Consider the following 9,405-nt stretch of genomic DNA (forward strand, 5'->3'; position numbering starts at 1 on the left):
CCGGCAGGGGGGGCTGTGGGAGGGGCGGTGGCGTGCCAGTGAGCCAGCCCACCGGCACGGCCACCACCACCAGCTGCGTGCGAAAATTCTCACCGTATCTAGGCCTTGAAAGTACAACAGCAGTCTTGAAACGGCAGTTCATGAACGTAGCACTGGAAATCCAGACAAATGCTACCCCGGGACCTAAACAGCCTTATTTCTGCGGTGTTCTAATTTGCTACAGCATGAGTATTGCTAACTCGGAAAAACAACTCTCAGAAGGGCTAACTCAGGGAGAAAAACCTACCATTTTGTAAACATACAGTGGGTTTGGCTCCCCAAGTACTCCTGTACTTACACGGCGCCTGTTGTGCACCTGTGAGGCGTCTTACAGCCTCCGTTTCTAGCTGTCAGGCGTTTCCTCGGTAAAGGTTTCCCTTGACAGAAGCGCACACCCAGAATGGAAGCAGAGCTATAACAATCATGTCACCGGTCCTACTGTTTACCGTTATCTTCAAGGTTTTAGGGTTGATTTACATTGCGTTCCTCCCTATTTGACTTTAATTGTCTGCTTCAAGTTGTCAGGACATAACTATATCTTAGATTTGCATTGCATTAGGGGATCTTCTCCTTTCTCTATTGATCTTGTCTTACGGAGTAATTTAACTCAATTCTAATTTTCTTTTGCATGCGGGGTGTTCTCTGTCCAAGGAAGTGAGTTATGTGTATTCAAGTGGTGCATCTTATGAATCTTGTTAAGCTTTACCGCCCTATAGCCCGCACTGATGGAATATTTAATCACAGAAATGAGTTGGCAGATATGATGTACAATATGGTTAAGCCTTGCGGCGTGTGTCTTCACCAGCAATTGAGAAACGGGGGAATTTGCCATCCATCAGTGCCATCCTGACAGCTTTGCATAACCCTCTGTTTTTTTACTTATTTATGAAGATTAAAGGTACTTTAAATCAACAGTTTCTCTGCAAATGTATCATCTTTATTTCAGAAGTGGCCAAATTTTTCATCATCTATTAAGAGCAAAGGGAACTTCTTGCACTGTGAAAGAGCTGGTACAATTTTAACATGACAGTGTCAGAGACAATAATTAAACTAAGTAACTAGAACCTTGACTGATTCAAAAATCACATTTCTAATTTTATAATCTTCAAAAGTGCAATTGCTTCTTCTCCGAGTCAGGTGGTGGGGGTGGACCAAAAGGAGAGAGATGTCGCAGAGTTCTCTTGCGGCATACAGGAACCGCATTGCTCTTTCACTGCTTCACCTTTTAGCAGCTTTAAGAGACCTGCACAGAGCTTTCTTTTTTCCTGATTAAATCACTCAAAAGACAGTTTAACTTTCTGAGAAAAAATCATGTTTTAGTCAATATGGAAAATATCCATTTGATACACACTTAAAAAATAGCCTAAACCGCTCGCATATATAAACAGAAAAATATTTGAAAAACATAAGTATCGACAGAACTTTCTGCATAGGTGTGGTGGACTCCATGTCATAATTCATAAAATTAAATTAATACTCTTCCAATGGTAATTAAAGATTCTCATTAAGAAGGGCAAACACCTCCCCTGTGTTGGCAATAAAAATGCACTTGGGACTTCAGGAGGTTATACAAAAAAATCAATAACCTGCCATTTTATAATTAAAAGACAAAATAAATGTTAGGGAAAAGTCCAGTAAATTAGGAAAATTACCTTCAGGAGAGATTGAAAATATTGATTTTAATTTACAAACTATGTGAACTCTTCATGCCCTACTTCATGAGACAATTATAAGTCAGATTGTTAATTCTGCATACGTATTAGAAAATTGATTACTGTACTATGGGAATATTATTATATTTGTCATTAACACAAAGTCATTTATATAAAATGACTAATAACTCTGACTTTCTAATTTATGCAGGTTCAGGGTTGGTTCACTAACTACTCAAACGAGATCAATGTGGAATTCCTGTTTTCAACGCAGGCATACATCAAGGAAGGAAATAAATCCTGCCTACGCAATAGTGCAATCCCATGAATGCAAGGTGGTATTTTTATTATACTGGGTCACTTCCATAACACAATACCCTAACTGGAACATTTCTGTCTACTGTTGTAGATGGCCCCGGATGTGTTACAGGCAGCTTTTTGAAAATAAATATCTGTTTGCAATAATAGTCCTATTTAGCAATTTTTTGTCTCTCGAACTAACAGAGGTTTTTTACGTTTGCCTGGCGCAGGCTTGAATATCTCCATGAATGAGCATCCTCAGCTTCCATGAGAAAACTCTTCCCATGCTGAACCACCACCTGTGAAAAATGCCTCCCTAGTATCTGTTCTTTTCTTGCTGTAAAAAGCGTATTGTACAACTACCTCTTCATTTTCGCTTACTTAAGTGTGTGACAATGGACCCGTATTCTGTCTTTTTCTTAAAACGTGATTAGGTATTTGTGTCCACTATGCACAGACCCAGACAAATTAAAATGATCCAAGTGGAGAACTAAATATTTCCCGGAGACTCATATATGATCATGAACTTAAGAAAGGAAGGCGACTTTATTACCCATTAGAAACATGTGGAGTTACAGTGATTATTTTTGTCTTAGACGTAAATTATTAGTTTTCAAAGAATGGCTTTTTTGGGATTGCTGGTGGTTACGGGTGGGAATCAAATTCCTCTGATATCAGCTGGGGTTTGGAGGACAACCACACTTGCTGTAAATGCAGTGGCTCAAGCACATCCAGAGAAACTCTTGCTAGCCATGACTGAGTTCAAGTTCAAGTAGAAGGAGACCGTATCTCATTAGCCCCAAATTGTAACCAGAATCAGAATTCAAATTCAGTGAAGACTGAGGAGATAGGAGAGGTTATGAATACAGAAATTTTAAGAAACTGAAAACTAAATATAAAGAAAAATATTCAAGAAAAAAATACAAACACAGATGTTCTATACTTATGTGTGTCTCTGTACCTATATATGGATAAAATACCTATTTATAGACCGATTTTGTTATTGATCACTAGGCTAAAATTTCTGGAGGAAAGTGATTGTACTGAAATATAAAATAAAATATGAATTAAATAAAATACCACATAAGACTGGAATATTCCAGTACATTTCATGTTATATGACCTACTTTACAATAAAAAAGGTATTCATTTATCTTCTAGATAAACTTTTAGTATGCCCAGGTGACTGTTATCAGAAATCTGTAAATGACTTGCAGATAACGTGATTCAAACAAAGCAACCAAACCTCACATCAAACATATATTCTGTACTTTTGCACGTTTTAAAGAATACTAAAATAAAATACGGCATGGACAACTATAGCATAATCCTTACCTGCATAGAATTCTGGACTATAAACTGCACCAACAACTGGATTTAATTTCCAGCCTGCAGCAAACATAAAAACATAACTGAGTTAATACTGCAGTTAGTGATAATAATAATTATAATAATAATGACTTTTCAATTTTGCATAGAAGTATACAGATAAAATGGCTTCAAAAAAGGGTCATTTCAATGACAGTTGTAAAGGCATCCTGGATTACTGATGTTTCGTATCAGGCTCTGAAGTATGGCAGTAGGCAATGAGACAAGGCATTCCCTGGATAGGTAATACTGCAGTAAAGTATCGAGCGAATCTCCTTGGCTGCAATGCACAGTCGCCATGAACTTATCCTCTTAAATCATAGAGTTAAGTCCGAACTAATTCAGGTATCCCTAAAACAGGCAGCACCAGAGTCGATCGGTTCTTTTTCACTGCTGTAACTTTGTCATTACGAGCCAGAGAGGCCAAAACGGTTCATTTGCTGGACGTCAATGTTTCTGATAAGCACGTGCTGGCCTAGGTTACAAGGCAAGCAAAGAATCTGAGCAGAGACTTTTTCTCCATTTGCGTTTGTACCCTGGACCAGGCCCGTGACAGGCACATCCCAAGGCGCCCGCGCTACCCCCGTTTACAGCAGGTAAACGCTGTCGCACGTTGCTCTGTGGGAGCGGGCATGTAAGAGGATGCTGCAGTCACTTTCCACAAAGCTCTTGGTGGTGCAAATGCTGCCGCTGCCTGTGTCTTAAGCAATCGCCGTCCTCCCCCAGCTGGTGCAAACCCACAGTGCGGAACGGACAGCTACTCCGTATGGTGTGCTCTGGCCAGACGCCAGCTCGCTGCCGCCATGGCCTTACACCCGACGGGGCATGTCCAGAGAACACACCGCCGAAGCAGCGCCTGTGCTCAAAGCTCAGGTGATGCTGAAGACAGCAGTGCTGGAGGAACCGAAGGGGAAACTCATTACTGTTCTCAGTGGCGGCTAAGCTCTGGTCAGCGCTGTGTTTTGCTCAGCCGCAGGTGGATCCACTGCCATTTAACTCCAAACTCCACCGAACATCCCCCCACTCCTACCCTTTTTTGTTTTTTTAAGTGTTTGAACAATTAATTGAACTACTAGGACTGAAAAATTAGGGGTTTTCCAAAAGCACGTTTGAATTACAGGAGTGGGAAGCACCATTAAATGGGAATAAAGGAAAAAAAAAAACCCACAAGGAAAAAAATCTGTTAAGCTCCAGAACTATGGTACTTTAAATAGATCCTGTAACTATGCTGCTGGAAACAAAACACAGTCAAGACAAGGACGAGGAGGCTTTTAAAAATCAGAAGGGCCAAGATTAGAAGAATTTAAATGCAAACTATACTGAGGCTTGTTTCTCCCTTTGGCCATATCACGTAATGCCAAAGCGGCAGAAGACCAAAAATCCTCAATGCATTGTGAGACTGGAAAAGGGTCACACAAAAAAGCAACACAAAAGGGAGTTATTCCTACCCTTTAAAACTATTGCTGCCTCTATCCGATGCACCGCAACTATTAACCAGTAACTAACCGTTCAGCAGCAGAGGCGAGGGGTGTTTCTGAAGCGCAGCACAGAGCTGCTTGGAGTGCCACTGCTCCGCAGAGGTAACTGCCGGTGCTATACGTACCTGAAGGGCATTTATGGACACTGAAAAATGGCCAAGCAAGAAGAGCTAAAGTTACCTGTCTCCTGAAAATGTTACAGGATTTTCACCTGACCCTTGAATTTTACAGACTACAGGATTATATTTAGGAATGTCACAGGATAACAAATAGATTTAGCCAAATTTTGTGGAATAGAAAAATCAATCAAATTTTCAAGACTTCCAGTAAAAATGTTTTATAGCTTAGGGAATATTTATTATTTCAAATTCATTACTTCCTCAGAAGACCACTGATCAACACCATCCAAAAGGAACGACTGCACTGAATTTCAGATCTGTCAGCTTTTGCTATCAAAGCAGCTGACAGACACCTCTCGGCTTCTAAGTTACACTAACAGCACCACATTTGTCTGAGAGACAGAAAAAAAACGGAGAAGACACAGATTGCTCTTCACAGCCGAAAGCCACTCTCGTGTTTCAGTTCCTTACCTCTCGCACAGTGACAGCTGGCTCATCTAACTTTTTGAAGCTTATAGAGGAAATACTTCTTTCATCATGACAATAACAGTAATTAAACTTAACTTTCTCTTGCCAGCTACCAATGTGCTGGCCCGTAGCTGTGTGGGTTAATCCAGGGTGGTCAGCGTCGATGTATCCGAGCAAGCAGCTGCCACATAACCCTACTTCAGCAGCTGGAGAAGGCAAATGCTCTGCAGGGGGTGTAATTTTGTGCATTTTCCTTACTGTCACAATATTAATTTCCTCCTCAGTTGAGACTATAAAAGCTCAAAACTTAAACCAGCAAGGAAATAACCCCTCTGCACGCCCCCAGACCCACCAGTCAGCCACAGAAATGCACGTTAAGCATGCTGAAGGGAAGGAAATAATCCTGCTGCACAGTGGCACGAGCTTTGGTAGAAAGTGGGGCACAGCAATGCAGAGCCGATTATTTCCACTTCACGGGGCACACAGGCACTCGTGGCCGGAGGAAGCCCTGCAACACCGTTTGCCTTCGTCCTGTTTGCATTCAGAGCAGGGAGAATGGGGGAGCGAGAGGGAATTTCACTGTGGTAATAGTCACTAGCTGTGGTATTGAACCCGAGTTCAAATCAACAGAAGGCTCAAATTCAAGGCACTGCAAGTATAAACTCCAAAACATATTTATCCCTCCACTGATCTCTGTTTCATGTTCCTCATTCGCTGCTGCCATTCTCTGAATCTACTTGCATGTAATTCTTTATTCCCTACAACACTTGGATGAGCATCCTGAATTTCACAAAGCACATCAGAAGAAAGTATAACTGAATAGGATAGGTTGGAACATCTGAAAATGCCTCTGAACTATTTTTGCCAACAAGTAGAACTCCTGACACTGAATTTATTTGCAAAGAAAAGGCAGTGCTATCTCCAAAGCACATGAGGTGAGCACCAAAATCATGCTGCCTGATAACAAACTTGCACAAAAAGAGCTCTCCCAGCAACTGAGCATTTAGTAACTAACTGCTCATTCTGGGAAACAAACTCATTTCAAAACCCATCTAGGACACAAAAACAAACCACTTACTTGAATAAAGCTGCATGTATTAAAAACGGCTGGGTGTTTGGGCTTTGAAATCTACTGACTGTTGCAACCATTTTTAGAACATGAGCCCTGTTATCAACCACCCAGCAGTATTCAGGAACGAAAGACAAAACAGAGCATACCTTATTTTAAAATTACAATAAATGTTAGTGCCTGATGTTTTCATAAATACCACACGTGCCCCAAGTACATTTTGAACACCTGCCAACAACGCATCAGTAACCCCAGAGTCTTGGAAAATTCAAGCCACACATTAAAAAATAAGTGGTTCTGAAGAGATACACATGTGCACACAAAATGATTCTTGTGCTCTGTGTCAGAAGCATCTTGCAAATGTTAATATGCTCATAGCAGAACACAAAAAAACTAGCTTTCTATTTTCTTTAAAAGATGAGACCTTTGCTTTAGACAACAATAATCTTTAATAATCAGCTCTAGCATTGGTTGATTCCCGACAAAATGATCAAGAACTGAACCATACCATGTCAGGATGACTGATAATACAAGCCCTGATTGAACTAAATGAAGCACCTGGCACGTCCACACTTCATTCCTTGATGCTTGCAATGGTTATGCTAGAAGAACACGATTCTCCGTGTTTGCTTACTTTCGGGATCATCAGATAATAAAAAAGGTTTAAAAAAAAAGTGAAATACAACCAGTTTGTCTTGGGAGATACCCATCCAAAGGTGTGCAAAAGAACATCTACGTGCAACACCCTGGATGTATGGGTTCACAGACACAAATGCTAATTTTCATGCACTGAACAGGAGATTTTGTACTTTTGGTGAGAACTACTCCAGATGGAACAGCATGGAAAAAGACAGACAAAACACTTCAAGTGGGAAACACTTAACAGCAGATTTTCATCATTCAGGTTTTGGGCAGGAACTAAGCAAGAATGACCTAAGTAATGCTGTAGTGCAGGACACAGAGGTGAACATCCTCTAAAAACAGACTTGTAAAAATCTCACATCACTGTTTCCAGCATTCCCTTACTTCGGCACTGGATGTGTTGGTATGTAACGTGTTATTTGCTAATTAACAGGTTTGGAGCCTTAGGATACCATGAATACGAAAAATACATCATCGTTTATAACAAAACTACTTTTACCCTTTTATGCCTACAACTGAGCAGTCAAAGTTCATAGAGTCATATGCATCTAGTTAATTTAGCTCCCTACTGCAACAAAACCTTGCTGCGTGATCCAGTCAAGCTTCGTGTCTCTTTCGCTAGACACTGTGAGATGCTTTAAAACCAGAAAAATACAGATTTTCCCCTTTTGCCAAGTTCCACGTTTACATACAAAATGAGGAAGAAAACAGCTCCTGAGAAAGCATGAGGAACTTCAGACTCTTCTCCAGATTATTTTAACTAGATCAATTATCACAGGTCAGACCAAACTCATCACTGTATTATAATCTTGATGCGGTAGGAAAAAACCCTTTGTCACTTTCATTAAAAAAACAGCTACTGTTCGCTCTGTGTTTCAGTAACACCTCACTCATGAGACCTCAGATTTAGAAAATAAGTTCCGTTACATTTCAAAACGCACGAGTCTAATCTACCTGTGGAAACCTTTACTGATGTATGTGCAGGATTCATCTGCTTTCTACTGCACAGGGAAAATGAAATTAAATTGGAAAGCAAACAATACCTACACAGTCTGATAAAGCTGGAAAATGTAATTGCAATTAACTTCAATTGCTGTATTATTGTTTGATGTTGGTGAGTGAGGAACCTGCTAGAATTTCCTGAACTAGCAAACGCAAAGCGCTCAAGCACATGGATCCAACACTGCCAAAGGCAACAGTTTTAAAGCGTACTTCTTCCAAATCCCTCAGACATCTCTGCGCTATTTTCTATCACTACTGTACAACACTACGCAAACTTAGGTCAGTATTAGAATTAAATTTTTTAAATAGCTTGGAATTTAGATTTTTCCAGGAAAAAAAAAGCTGGAAGCAGCACCCAATTACTTCCCCTAACTTCTAACAAACTGCAGAAGGAAGACACAGAAAATTATCTTCGACTAGATGCATGACTTGGTACTAAAAAGTATCTCATGCCTGACAAAGGCATTCCTCTAACTGGTCTCCCTACCTCCACTGTTCAAGCAAAACCGAATCCTCTGATTAGTTCATGCATCTCAACCTTAACGCTGCACAAAGCTAGAAGAGAATAACGCTCCCCTCCAGGTACCACTTCCCTGTACACGAGCCGCCGCTGTTACACGCCCAGATTCAGGCAAACAGGCAAACTGCTGCGTGCTGTGCCCACACGGCTGAACTCCACACAGATGGCATTTACACCCAGCCTCATCATGTTTTAGGCTGCCGGACAAAGCCTGAGCCGAAGGAGATGCAGACTACGACACTTCCTGAGTAGATGAGCGCACCCATTCAGCACAAGAGTGAGGCGTCACATGCATCGACATCGAAACCAAGCACTGAGGTCTCATGCACTTACCATTCGTGTAAGGGTTGACGGTCTTTTTATTTGTCATTACACGTGCTGTTGCATTATTTACCTAAGCACATAGAACACTGGATTAGAAAGGGTTACAGGGAGGGTCCACGTTACTATTAAACGCATGCATTATTACCGCTATTAGTCATGTAAAAATAAAATGCAATTTAATTTATAGAAGGCAACAGGTGCATAACAAAATCATACTATTTATAATTACATTTACTTTCATAACCATTTTAACTTACAAATCATTTCAATAAAGCAACATCATATCATTTAAACTTTAATAAAAAGACATTAAAAGCAAATTAAAAGGTACTGCATAATTTAAGACTTAAGAGCATGCTTGTATTCCATGATAACACTGATACAATAAATACTCAAAACAGAAAAAAAGATTATATGAAGGAAC

At 40.4% G+C, this 9,405-nt stretch overlaps 1 protein-coding gene across 1 annotated transcript in view; it reads right to left on the reverse strand.

Annotated features, from left to right (window-relative positions):
* LOC104498685 (RNA binding protein fox-1 homolog 1-like) overlaps positions 1-9,405 on the reverse strand; it is a gene marked incomplete at its 3' end in the record, with an annotated part of 99,759 nt that overhangs the window by 42,439 nt on the left and 47,915 nt on the right. The window contains exons 5-6 of the mRNA XM_010142098.1: positions 8,991-9,051; positions 3,327-3,380 (exon numbers count right to left, since the gene is read on the reverse strand). Of these exons, the coding sequence (XP_010140400.1) occupies positions 3,327-3,380; positions 8,991-9,051 (115 nt within the window). The remainder of the gene's footprint in view (positions 1-3,326; positions 3,381-8,990; positions 9,052-9,405) is intronic.

The sequence above is a fragment of the Buceros rhinoceros genome, unplaced genomic scaffold (genome assembly GCF_000710305.1).
Source record: "Buceros rhinoceros silvestris isolate BGI_N320 unplaced genomic scaffold, ASM71030v1 scaffold15110, whole genome shotgun sequence".
NCBI classification, from domain to species: domain Eukaryota; kingdom Metazoa; phylum Chordata; class Aves; order Bucerotiformes; family Bucerotidae; genus Buceros; species Buceros rhinoceros.